Source organism: Macaca mulatta, chromosome 19, assembly GCF_049350105.2.
Source record: "Macaca mulatta isolate MMU2019108-1 chromosome 19, T2T-MMU8v2.0, whole genome shotgun sequence".
Lineage (NCBI taxonomy): Eukaryota > Metazoa > Chordata > Mammalia > Primates > Cercopithecidae > Macaca > Macaca mulatta.
This window is the reverse complement of record NC_133424.1, coordinates 46,207,110-46,220,402: the sequence shown is the minus strand read 5'-3', so window position 1 is coordinate 46,220,402 and position 13,293 is coordinate 46,207,110. Positions and strand designations below refer to the sequence as shown.

Genomic DNA, 13,293 nt, shown 5'->3' with positions numbered 1-13,293 from the left:
AGAATGGCTTAAGCCCAAGAGGTCAAGGCTGCTGTGAGCCGTGATAGTGCCACTGTACTCCAGCCTGGGTGAGAGAATGAGACCCTGTCTCAAAGCAAAACAAAACAATGTGAAGTGATGCATATGTTAATGAGCTTGATTTAGTCATTCTGAAGCAGGATATTTCCCTGACCCCTTATTGGATGGGAACTAGAGTACGCGGGCACTGGCAGGGGCGAACTCCACTCACTTGTGGTTCTACCCCTCGTGGGAGGGGGAGCACAGGTAAGCAGGTGCAGGAGACAGGGTGAGTGCTTTTGGGTGCCAGCAAGAGTGAATTCCACACTGGCCCCATGGCAGCGTCTAGGGGAGGGTGACTATGATCCCTGAAGCCCCTGAGGAAATGTTACAGTGCCCTTTTAGCTTTGCCATCCATGGATAGCTTAAGTGTTAACAGTGCAGTGGAGGGTCAGTGTGACAGCCTTTTGCACCCACACTCATGGCACCCAAGTTTTTGTCTGGCATCCAGGAGGAATGAGGTCACACAAACAAACTGAAGATGGTAAATGCACAGGGGATTTTATTGCAGGTGAAAGTGGCTCTCAGCAGGAAGAGGAGCTGAAAAGGGGATGGAGCAGGAAGGTAATCATCCCCTGAAGTTCGGCGATCCCTGGCCATCCTCTCCAAAGCTACGCTGTCAAGCTGTCCCTCTGAAGTCAGGCTGCTTCTCTCCAACATCCAACCATAGTCTCCAATGTCCAGCTGCTTTTCTTCTGTCCGCTGGCTGAGCCTGGGGTTTTTATGGGCATAGTATGGACAGCAGGGTGAGCCATGGGTGGTTTTGGAAAAGGCAACATTTGAGTGGGAAAACAGGGATGGAAGTTCTCACTTTGGGCCGTGGCATCAGGCTTTTCGGCCTGATGGACCCGGCCTCTTCCTCCCAGAATTTCCCTGCCTCCTGTCCCTATCAATTCCACAATGTATATATATTTCAAAACATCATGTTGCATACAATAATTATATATGATTTTATCAATTTAGAAAAAATGCAGCTATAAGAAAATAATAAAATCAAGTAGGCAAATGTTACTATGGTGTGCTTTCATGTAAAAATCATAACTATGCGCCGGGCGCGGTGGCTCAAGCCTGTAATCCCAGCACTTTGGGAGGCCGAGATGGGCGGATCACGAGGTCGGGAGATCGAGACCATCCTGGCTAACACGGTGAAACCCCATCTCTACTAAAAAAATACAAAAAACTAGCCGGGCGAGGTGGCAGGCGCCTGTAGTCCCAGCTGCTCGGGAGGCTGAGGCAGGAGAATGGCGTGAACCCGGGAGGCGGAGCTTGCAGTGAGCTGAGATCCGGCCACTGCACTCCAGCCTGGGCGACAGAGCGAGACTCCGTCTCAAAAAAAAAAAAAAAAAAAAAAATCATAACTATTCCCTCTGAGGCGGTACTTGCTGAGTTAGAGTCATTGTATATTTTGACAAATATCCAAAAGACTGCACAGAGGTGTCTCTTCCCTGCCATCCCACAGCAGTCTTTGTAAGAGTCTTGTGATGATGATGTTGGTAATGACAATAGCTTTTATGCACCCAGCAGGAATTGTGTCCTGGGCCCTGTTATCTACCATTGTAACCATCCAGTGGGTTCTTCTTGCTGGCTACAAAAAGACCACGGCATTGCAGTAAACAAAGTGTTTAACTGACACAGGGCCAGCCATGCCATGGGAGAACAGAGTTATTACTCAACTCGATCTCCCTGAAAATTCAGTGATCAGAGGTTTTTAGGGATAATTTGATGGGTGGGGGGGCCAGGTAGTGGGGAGTGTTGATTAGTTGGGTTAGAGATGAAATCACAGGGAGTGGAAGTTGTCTAATTGCACGGAGTAAATTCCTGGGAGGGGACCACAGGACCAGATGACCCAGTTTATCAGTCTGGGTGGTACTAGCTGATCCATCGAGTGCTGGTTCTGAAAAAATATCTCGAGCACCAATTTTAGGTTTTACAACAGTGATGTTATCCCCAGGAGCAATTGGGAAGGTTTAGAATCTTGTGGCCCCTGGCCCCTGGCTGCATGACTCCTAAACCATAATCTCTAATCTTGTGGCTTTTGTTAGTCCTACAAAGGCAGTCTGGTCCCCAGGCAAGAAGAGGGTTTGTTTTGGGAAAGGGCTGTTTTATTTATTTATTTATTTATTTAGAGACAGAGGGAGTCTGCTCTGTCCGCCTGGGCTGAAGGCGATCTCGGCTCACTGCAAGCTCCGCCTCCCAGGTTCATGCCATTCTCTTGCCTCAGCCTCGCGAGTAGCTGGGACTACAGGCGCCCGCCACCACGCCTGGCTAAGTTTTTGCATTTTTAGTAGAGACGGGGTTTCACCGTGTTAGGATGGTCTAGATCTCCCGACCTCGTGATCCGCCTGCCTCGGCCTCCCAAAGTGCTGGGATTACAGGCGGAAGCACCGTGCCCAGCCTAGAGGGAAAGGGCTGTTATCTTTGTTTCGAAGTTAAACTATAAACTAAGTTTCTCCCAAAGTTAGTTAGGCCTATGCTCAGGAATGAACAAGGACAGCTTGGAGGTTAGAAGCAAGATGGAGTTTGTTAGGTCAGATCTCTCACTGTCATAATTTTCTCAGTTATAATTTTTGCAAAGGTGGTTTCACCATGCAACATGTAGTGTTATTTTTCCCATTTTATTTACTGGATTTCAATGAAAATCCCTGCTCTAAAGTTGGAGCCAGCATTGGAGTCCCCAGAGGGCTTGTTAAAACAGAGAAGGAAGCCTGGCACCGTGGTTCACGCCTGCAATCCCAATACTTTGGGAGGCCGAGGCGAGAGGATTGCTTGAACTCAAGAGTTTGAGACCAGCCTAGGCCACACAGTGAGATCCAGTCTCCATAAAAAATTTAAACATTAGCTGTGTATGATCGTGCGTGCCTGTAGTCCCATCTACCTGGTAGGCTGAGGCAGGAGGATACCTTGATCCCGAGATGGAGGCTTCAGTGAGCTATGATCAGGCCACTGCACTCCAGCCTGGACAACAGAATGAGACCCATCCCCCACCTCCCCCTCCCCCAAAAGTAGAGAAGGCTGAATCCCATCCCCAGAATTTCTGAGTCCTTAGATTAAGTTGTTGCCCCAGAACTTGCATTTTCAGCCAGTCCCCAGGTGATGCGGCTGTTGCTGGTTTGAGAAGCCCTGAACGAGAGCGACATTTAATATTACTAAGCAAAGACCCCGCCCATTGGGTACTATCCCCATTTCCAGTGTGAATCTAGGTCTTTTAGGGGTGAAGCGGCTTGCCGATGTCCACACGCGCAGGAAGAGCACCGCCTGGGCCTTTGGTGGGCGGGGTTTATCGCTGGCGGCCGCAGGCTCGGGAGCGGCCCCTTTAAGGGGAAGGCCCGAGGGCTGCAGGCGGCGGCGGTGGAGACCCGGCAAGGTCCGTTCTCCTTCCGGTCCTGGATCCCCAGCCTGACGAGAGGTTGGGCAGAAACTCGCGATCCCCAGACCCTGCCTGTGCACCGGCGGCTGGCGCCAGGCCAATGACAGTCTGGGAGAGCGCGACTCTCCCGGCCGCCTGGGTGGGGGCCGGAACTTCCTGCGCTGCAGCCTCGCAGGTCATTTCCCGGCGGGGAGGCTGAGTCCTAAGCAGCTGGGGACCCCGGGGTGGGGGCGGGGCGGGTGCGGCTGCGCCCTTGAAGCTGCTGCACCGGCTTTCCCGGACCGTGCCGGGGACAGTGAGGCCGGGGATCCCCTCCGCGCCTTTGCACCAGCCGTGACCCCTTGCAACGGGGGTGCCCGGCGGAGCTGCGCGCTCTCAGCGCCCCCAGAGCCTGCGCCCCGGGCGCCGCGCGCATTTTGCACGGGGGAGACTGAGGCTAGGAGTGCGACCCTCAACCCGGGGTCACACCTCGCCTGGGGCACGGCCAGGTGGGCGGTAGCCTGAGGCTGCGAGACCCCCTTCTCCCGCCCAGTGGTCGCCCGCACCGTGGGGCCCTGCTCTGACCACAGACTCCGATGGCGGAGGCGGCCCTGCGGGATCCCGCGCAGGTGAGTGCTTGGGCGTTAGGCCCTCCGCTGTCGGCCCCCACCCTCCTGTTCCCGGCGTTGAGACGCAAAAGATGGCTTTGTTCTAGGACTTTTCACGTTTTCCATTTCCTTGCTTTTGAGTCAGGGGACCCTGGAAGGGAGTCGTTCCCAGCTAGGATCCTGAATCAGGGCAGGGTTTATATAGAGTAGCTTCCGTTTCTGAAATGTAATGGGGATGAAGGGAGAAAGGGCTTTGTAGGCACAGGAACCAGCATACGCAAAAGCTTGGGGGGTGGGGTTGGGCACGGTGTGGAGACTGAGTTGGGAGTGTTCAAGGAACCCCACCCAGGTCACTGTTATGTCTGCTGGAACCAGAGAGCAGGTGGGCTGGAGACAGACCAGAACGGCAGGCTGGAGACCTGGGCCTCTGTTTTGAGGGTGTTGGGAGCCATGGAAGGTTTAGGGCAGAGGAGGAAGATGTTGTGACTCAGGTCTTAACAGGCTCCCTGTGGATGCAGAGTGGAGAACTGCATGGGGGTGGGCCGCAGGCGGGGAAGCCAAGGAGTAGCCTAATGGAATAGCCCAGGCCAGTGCTGCTGCTGTCCGGACCAGAGTGGGGACTGGAGGTAGAGGACGTGATTGGGAACTTGATGCCTTTTAAGTCAAGCTGAACAAATTTTGCGATGTAGAGGGTGAGAAGGACGAGGGAAGAATCCATGGTTTTTGGTTTGGTGAATCCAGCTTCATGAACTGAGAAGTTGGTTGTGGGAGGAATTTTCCGTGGAAGCAGTAGAAGTTAGGTTTCGGCCAGGTTGAGCCTGTGATTTCCCAGAGACTCCCAAATGGAGTTGGAGAGTGGGCAGCTAAACACACAGGGTGTTCTGAGAGAGTTGTTAAGGTTATGAGAGACTGGATATTCATGAGAACAATGGCCAGATGATGTGTACAAATAGAACTCTGCCCAGGAAACCAACCCCCTTATCTACAATAAACAACCCATACAGCAGGAAGCCAGCCTGCTGTCTGTCAAACCCACAGGAAGCCAGATTGCTATCTGAACTGACAATCCAGGAAGTTAAAACAATAACTTCTGTAATGAGCAGTCCCAAATGGCCAGGGTTTGATTAATCACAGACAGCTTTCCTAATGTTTGCTCCTGCTTCTGATTTAAGACCAGCCAGAGAAAGGCAGATATGCACCCTAACCAGTCACATAGGATGCCCACTTCTAGTTCACCCACCTACGAACAGGAGCCTCCAACCAGGGCATGCCTGAAGCCTTCCTTTTCTTTCGCTATAAAACTTTCCCACTCCCACCTTGCATTGAGTCTCTTTTGCTATAGTGAGCTTTGGGTAAGTAGCCTTGGCGTTTCTCATTTCATTGGTCTTTGTTTATTTCAACTGTTAGAAACATCCAAAATGTGCCATCTGGTGTGTGGACGGGAGCGTAGCTGTGTGTCAGATTTAGGAGGTGAAACTTCAGGTCATGGTGACAATGATGTTAAAAAAAAAAAAAAAGAGGAAGGTGGGGCTGGAAAACTGAGAGCAGGGTTCTTGCTTGGGGACCGTGGCCTGTTTGGCATCATAAAGACAGGTGAGGAACAGTAGTGGTCATGGTGGTGGTGGGGGGGCTTTGTGTGGGTGTATCAGAGGGTCTGGCAGGTGGCCAAATCATCCCAAAGAGTGTAGATGTGAATGAGATGGATGCTGAGGCTTAGCAGTAGAGGAGGTAATATTTGCAGTGAGGCCTGGGCTGGTGCTTACACACTCACCTATGTTCTCACCAGGCTTCTGTGGTGACCCTTGATGGGGTTTGTCCTCAGTCTGGGGAATTAACTTGGGGCAAGAGGGGTCAATTGGCAGAGTTTCTGGCCTTGGGTGGGGGTAGGATGGCCAGAGAGGTTGGCTTTTTTTTTTCTTTTTTCAATAAGTGTGAGTGATGACACGGTCAGAATGTGCAACAAAGAAGGCCAAGGGTATGTGGCATCCATGTGTGCCGTGGGTGGCTTAGGTTGAAGCCAGGCCAGGGGAGCTGGGGGACTCCAAGGCAAGGGTGGAGCACTCCCTCTCCCTGTTATCTGGGTGTTGCCCTTGGCAGTGGAGGCCATCAAAGATCTGGGGCAGGCTGGGATGGTGGCTGTGTTTGCTAGGTACTCTCTGGATGCTGTGTGCAGAGTGACACATGGGAGCCCGTGGAGATGGCTATGATAGGGACCAGGATGGGGAAAGGGTGGCAGTGGCAATGGGAGGCCGTGGTGAGGTCTGGAGCTGTGAGGATGGTGCAGTCCAAGAGTGAAATGCACGTGGGAGGGAGTGTGAACTGTTCACCCCAGGGCTCTGGACTGGGGTTTAAGGGAGATAAGTCCACATTTGTATCTGAGAAGTGTGACACTGGTGACACTAGGGGAAGAGGCTGCCAGAAGAGGGAGTTGGGCCATGGACTTCAGGCCCAGAGCTTGGAGGGAGCCTCTCTGTCCCCTGCCTGTTGCTGCTCTGGGCTGACACAGTGGTCACATGAGGCGCCCACAGAACCAGGGCCTCCTGGAGCTATGGAGCTGGGGAGGAGAGTGACCTGGGGATGGACAGCGAGTCCCAAGGACAGAGACTGATCATGGAACAAACTGTCCCCATCATGGCAGGGCTGCGTGACCTTTGAGGACGTGACCATTTACTTCTCCCAGGAGGAGTGGGGGCTCCTCGATGAGGCTCAGAGACTCCTGTATTGCGATGTGATGCTGGAAAACTTTGCACTTATAGCCTCGCTGGGTAAGGCTGTCACCCCTACCCTGGTGTCCCGAGCTCATCTCTGCCTGTCCTCTTTGCCCAAGAAACGGCTCTTTCCTTCCCACAGCCAGACCACTGGCACTGCTTCCATCCCCGCTTTCCTGGTATGTGTGTTGTGGCTTCTGGGGCTGAGCTATGTACATTGTTCCCTCCTCTCCCTGAGCGGCCCCCACACCTGCTGCCTGAAGCCTTGCAGGGAAGCTCCAGGCATGCGGGGTCTTGCAGTCAGCTGCGTGACTCCCTCTGACTTGGCCATTCCCTCCTGGGTGATTATCCAGATCTGACAGTTCTGTGGTTTAAATTCTGTGCCTTTCCTCTTGCTAATATTTCCTAAGCCAGACTGTGCCAGGAATTTCAATCACTGATGTGATTACCTCTTGCCATGACCACCTGATGTCCCTGTGTCATACGGAGTTTCCTGTCCTGTAGTCTGTCATGGGGTAGTTCAACTGGGCAAGTGCTGGCCACTCACCCACTCTGTCTTTCCCTTAGGACTTATATCTTTCAGGTCCCACATCGTTTCCCAGCTGGAGATGGGGAAAGAGCCCTGGGTGCCTGACAGTGTGGATATGACTTCAGCCATGGCCAGAGGGGCTTATGGCAGGCCTGGTTCTGGTAAGCAGTGACGGGAGCTGGGGGAGGATATGACACCACCACTGTGTTTACATCATACCAGCATCTTCTCTCCTATTCATCATCATTTGATACCAAAGCCAGTAGCCAGACCACATCTCTGCTTTTCCTTCCCGGTGCTTGACACATTATCCACTTACCATTGCTATTCGGAGTTGGGCCTCTTGCCTATGCCCCACCTTTCTGGCCTCCGTTTCTCTCTTTCAGCTTCCTCTGCAGCACTTTCCAACACTGGCCTACGCTTAATATGTTGTGAGATACATGCTTTTCCTTGATGTGCTTGAACACCAGCTACTCAGTTGCAGGTTTTACTGGGCCTAGATGCTCGCACTGCATAGCCCTCACAGGTTACCAGCAGCCCAGGCCCTGCCAAAAGGCCTTTAAAGAGAAGTGAGTGGGAGACCTTGCCTCTCTGCCCAATACTGTCCCCCATCCTTGTGTCTCTGGTCCTGATAAGGCCTCCCGTATTTTGTGACCTGGCCAGGCACAGTATGGCAGAGCAGATTATTCCTTACCCTGACCTGAGCCTTCTTGTGTTGCCAACAATCCCATGGACTCATTCTTGGGTCAGCCAAGCATAGGTGATGGGGTTCTTTCCTTCTATTAAAGTTTATACGAACTTCACCAGCATTTCTCTGCTTTCAGATTTTTGCCGTAGAACAGAGGGCAAGGACTTACCTTCTGAGCATAATGTTTCTGTAGAAGGAGTGGCACACGACAGGAGTCCCGAGGCAACTCTGTGTCTCCAGAAGACCTGCCCCTATGACATATGTGGCCTACATTTGAAAGATATTTTGCATTTGGCTGAACACCAGACAACACATCCCAGGCAGAAACCGTTTCTGTGTGAGGCATATGTGAAAGGCTCTGAGTTCAGTGCAAACCTTCCCCAGAGGCAGGTGCAGCAGAACGTACACAACCCTATCAGAAGGGAGGAGGACCAGGCTTTGCCTGTAAAGACCTGGGGAGACCACACATCAGATCAGCTTTCCACCTGCAGGGAGGGCGGGGAGGACTTTGTGGCCACAGCAGGGTTTCTGCAGCGTGAGTTCACTCCCAGCGATGGGGAGCCGCACAAGGCCACGGAAAGTATGGTGGATTTTCACATTGCACTAAGGCATAACAAGTGCTGTGACTCTGGGGATGCCTTCAGTGACAAATCCACTCTTGTTCAGCACCAGAGAATCCACAGCAGAGAAAGGCCTTATGAATGCAGCAAATGTGGAATCTTCTTCACTTACGCCGCTGACCTCACTCAACACCAGAAAGTTCACAATAGAGGAAAACCGTATGAGTGCTGCGAATGTGGGAAATTTTTCAGCCAGCACTCCAGCCTTGTTAAACATCGCAGGGTTCACACTGGTGAAAGCCCTCACGTGTGCGGTGACTGTGGGAAATTCTTCAGCCGAAGCTCCAACCTCATTCAGCATAAGAGGGTTCACACTGGTGAAAAGCCATATGAGTGCAGTGACTGTGGGAAGTTCTTCAGCCAGCGTTCCAACCTCATTCATCATAAGAGGGTTCATACAGGCAGAAGTGCCCATGAGTGCAGTGAATGTGGGAAATCCTTCAACTGCAACTCCAGCCTAATTAAACATTGGAGAGTTCACACTGGAGAAAGACCTTACAAGTGCAATGAATGTGGGAAATTCTTCAGCCACATCGCCAGCCTCATTCAACATCAGATAGTTCACACTGGTGAGCGGCCTCATGGGTGCAGTGAGTGTGGGAAAGCCTTCAGCCGAAGCTCTGACCTCATGAAACATCAGCGAGTTCACACTGGTGAACGGCCTTATGAGTGCAGTGAATGTGGGAAGTTGTTTAGCCAGAGCTCCAGCCTCAATAGCCATCGGAGACTTCACACTGGCGAACGGCCTTACCAGTGCAGTGAATGTGGGAAATTCTTCAACCAAAGCTCCAGCCTCCATAACCACCGGAGACTTCACACTGGCGAGCGGCCTTATGAGTGCAGCGAATGTGGGAAAACCTTCAGGCAGAGGTCCAATCTGAGGCAGCACCTGAAAGTTCACAAACCAGATAGGCCTTATGAATGCAGCGAATGTGGGAAAGCCTTCAACCAAAGGCCTACCCTCATTCGGCATCAGAAGATTCATACCAGAGAAAGGAGCATGGAGAATGTGCTCCTTCCCTGTTCAATGCAACAGCACACACCAGAGATAAGCTCTGAGAACAGACCTTATGAGGGTGCTGTCAACTACAAGTTGAACTTTGTTCATCCAAGCACCCACCCTGGGGAGGTTCCCTAGGAATGCTAGCTCTGTTGGAAGCTTTCTGGGGACAAGTTACATTCTCTTACCATGGATTTTATCAGCGTTTCTTCACTGCTGGGGTTGTGATAGAAGCCATGTCAGCACCACACACTGCAGCTCTCCAGAGAATGTGTCCACCACTCCACTGTGCTCAGGGAAGGCAGACCTCTCCTCTCTCTTTCCAGTCCGTAAAGGGAATAAGGAGTAGTCTGAAGCCATGGGAAGATGTCATTCCCGCCCTGTGTGGCTGGTTTAGCTGTGGACATGACCAGCCTGTGGCTGTGAAGTCCTGAGCAGGGTTTTGCTGACAGCTTGTCCTAGAGAAGGTTTCGCTTTTTCTGGGACATTGTTGGTCTCATGCCTGTGAAGGATTTGTCCAGCCTTCCTGTTACTCTGCACAACAACTTATCTCCTGTGCATTGCCCTGGTTCATGCGATGATAACAGCCTTATGATAAAGCCGCCTTTAATCTTCCATGTTCTGATCACTGTGTGGGGTGGTTCAAGAACAGAGTTAAGATCTACCAGACTGAAGGGGTCTCCAGATTATCTTGGAGGGGACAAGAGGATGACAGAGAACAACTGTCAATCCAGACTTGGCCTCATTTGCATTGCCAACAAGGCCTCCTAGGAAAAAGTGTAGGAATTTATGGGTGTAATATTGTAGTCTGAATGGCATGAATCTGCCCCGAGGAGGGGGCAGGTGTGACAAACTCTAGTACATGTGGGAACAGCGTGAATTGGGTCCCTTATTCCCAGGGGGTGCCCCATATTCCCCAACACTGTAAAGCAGATGCTGTTTAGCACCTGCCAAGGAGCCTTATGCCCTGAAGTTCAGCCTTAGGCAGGTATCTCTTAACTGTAAGACATACCAGGCCCAGCTGGGACCATAATTTGTACAGAAACACTGGATGTGATTAATAGGGAATAGGCGAGATTATAGCAAACCAGCAGAAATAGACCTGTTCTAAAGGTGCATCCATGAATGCTCCCTTGAATGTGGCTGTGCAGGATTCAGGGTTTGCAGAAATTCTCAGGACCTCTAGACCTCTGTCCTATGACTAATGTTACTGGCAGAGCAAATAATCTAAAGGTTTTGGTTTTGTGGGTTACCATCTCTGTGCTGTGCATCTCAAGGCCAGTGCTGTGCTAGCAGGAAAATAGGGACTGAGAAAAAAGCAGATCCTATACTATAGGGATTGTAGCATCTATGACATAGCCAGCCATTCTTTGCTCCCAAGGCAAGAAGAAAGAGATGGCAGAGTCAATATAGGGTTGCCAAATTGGATTTTCTAAAACGAGTAGGAGGTTGGATTTTTATGTGCGACAGTTTGTTTTAATGCTTTGTTGATATGTAATTGTCATGCAGTAATTATACATATTTGTTAAGTTTTGTACATTTATTATGTACACTCAGGGAACCAATACCATAATCATGATAATGAACGTATCCATCACCTGCAGAGCTACCTCATGCCCCTTTACAGTCCCTCCTTGCCTTCCCTAGGAAACCATTGATTTACATTTTTTTACTTTAGATTTGTTTGCTTTTTCTAGAATTAACACAATGGAATCATAAAGTATTTATACTCTTTTTCTTGGTCTGGTTTCTTTTGTGCAGCATAATTATCTTGAGAATCATCCATGCTGTGTGTATATATAGTTCATTCCTTTTACTACTGAGTAGTGCTATTCTGGGTGAGTGCACCATAGTTTTTTATGGTTTATTTAAAAATGTTTAAAAAATCTGATGAAATACACTTAATATGAAATTTACTATCCTAACCATTTTTAGTGTATACTTCAATGGTATTAAGTAGATTTGTATTGTTGTGCAACCATCACCACCATTCGTCTCCAGAACTCTTCAGTCTTGCAAAACTGAAATTCTATACTCATCAAGCAATAACTGCCCATTCTCCCTTCCCCAGCCCCTCAAAACCACCATTCTACTTTTTGTCTGTATGAATTTGACCACTCTAGGTACCTCGTATAAGTAGAATAATAAGTATTTGTCTTTTTGTAGCTAGCTTATTTCACACTTAGCATAATATCCTCAAGGTTCATCAATGTTGGAGCATTTGTTAAAATTTCCTTTTTAAGGCTGATTAGTATTTCCTTGTATGTGCTGCATTTTGCTTATCTATCATGTGTCAATGGATGCTTGGGTTGCCTCCACCTTTTGCCTATTGCGAATAATGCTGCTTCAAACATGAGTGCACAAATATCTCTTCAAGACCCTACTTTCAACTCTTTTGGGTATATCCTCAGAAGTAGAATTACTAGATGATACAATAAATCTATTTTTAGTTTTTTGAGGACCTGCCATACACTGTTTTCCACAGAGCTGCACCCTTTCACATTCTTACCAACAGTAAACAAAGTTTTAAATTTTTCAGTGCCAGGCGTGGTGGCTCACACCTGTAATCCCAGCACTTTGGGAGGCCGAGGCGGATGGTCACGAGGTCAGGAGATGAGACCATCCTGGCTAACATGGTGAAACCCCATCTCTACTAAAAATACAAAAAATTAGCCGGGTGTGGTGGCGGGTGTCTGTAGTCCCAGCTACTTGGGAGGCTGAGGCAGGAGAATGGTGTGAACCTGGGAGGCAGAGCTTGCAGTGAGCCGAGATCATGCCACTGCACTCCAGCCTGGGCAGCAGAGTGAGACTCCCTCTCAAAAAAAAAAAAAAAAAAAAAATGTTTTTCTACATCTTCACCAGCTCTTGTTTTTGGTTTTTTTGGTGGTAGCCATTCTAAAGGGTATGAAGTACTATCTCATTTGATATGCTTTTCCTAATGATTTGTGACTTTAAGTATCATTTCATGTGCTTACTGGCCATTTGTGTATCTTTGGAGAAATTTCTATTCAAGTATTTTCTCCATTTTTTTTTTCACCCACCCCTCATCTCCATTTTTGAATTGGGTTGTTTTGTTGTTGAGTTTTACAACTTTTCTGTATATTCTGAGTACTAATCCCTTATCAGATATTTTCTCCCATTCTGTGGATCTTTTTACTCTATTCATAGTGTCTGATTAGAAAATTTTAAATTTTCATGAGGTTCAATTTGTCTGTGTTTTCTTTTGGTGTCTTTGCCTTTGGTGTCATATCTAAGGAACCATTGCCACCTACCTCTCTAAGAGTTTTTATAGTTTTAGCTCTGACATCTAGGTCTTTGATTCATTTTGAGTCACTTTTTGGAGTTAATTTTTGTATATGGTGTTAGGTAAGGTTCTGGATTCATTGTTTTGCATGTGGATATCCCGTTTTCCTAACACCATTTGTTCAAAAGACTGTCTTTTCCCCATTGGTTGGTCTTGGCACCCCTGTCAAAAATCATTTGAGCATATATGTGAGGGTTTACTTCTGGGCTCCATTTTATTCTATTGGTGTGTATGTCTGTCCTTACACCAATTTCATGCTGTTTTGATTACTGTAGCTTTGTAGTAAGTTTTAACATTAGGAAGTGTGAGACCTTCAACTTTATTCTTTTTCAATATTCTTTTGGCTGTTCAGAGTCCCTTGAGATTCCATATTAATTTTAGAATGAATCTTTATATTTCTGCACAAGATATTATTGGGGTTTTAGTAGGGATT

The 13,293-nt window shown here is 49.0% G+C and overlaps 1 protein-coding gene across 1 annotated transcript; it reads left to right on the top strand.

Moving 5' to 3' along the window:
- Positions 1-3,321: 3,321 nt before the first annotated feature.
- Positions 3,322-11,290, top strand: ZNF792 (zinc finger protein 792). Its single transcript, XM_001092908.5, has 4 exons — positions 3,322-4,032; positions 6,650-6,776; positions 7,287-7,409; positions 8,073-11,290. The coding sequence occupies exons 1-4, from the start codon at positions 4,000-4,002 to the stop codon at positions 9,692-9,694; spliced, it is 1,905 nt and encodes a 634-aa protein (XP_001092908.3). The 5' UTR covers positions 3,322-3,999; the 3' UTR covers positions 9,695-11,290.
- Positions 11,291-13,293: the final 2,003 nt, after the last annotated feature.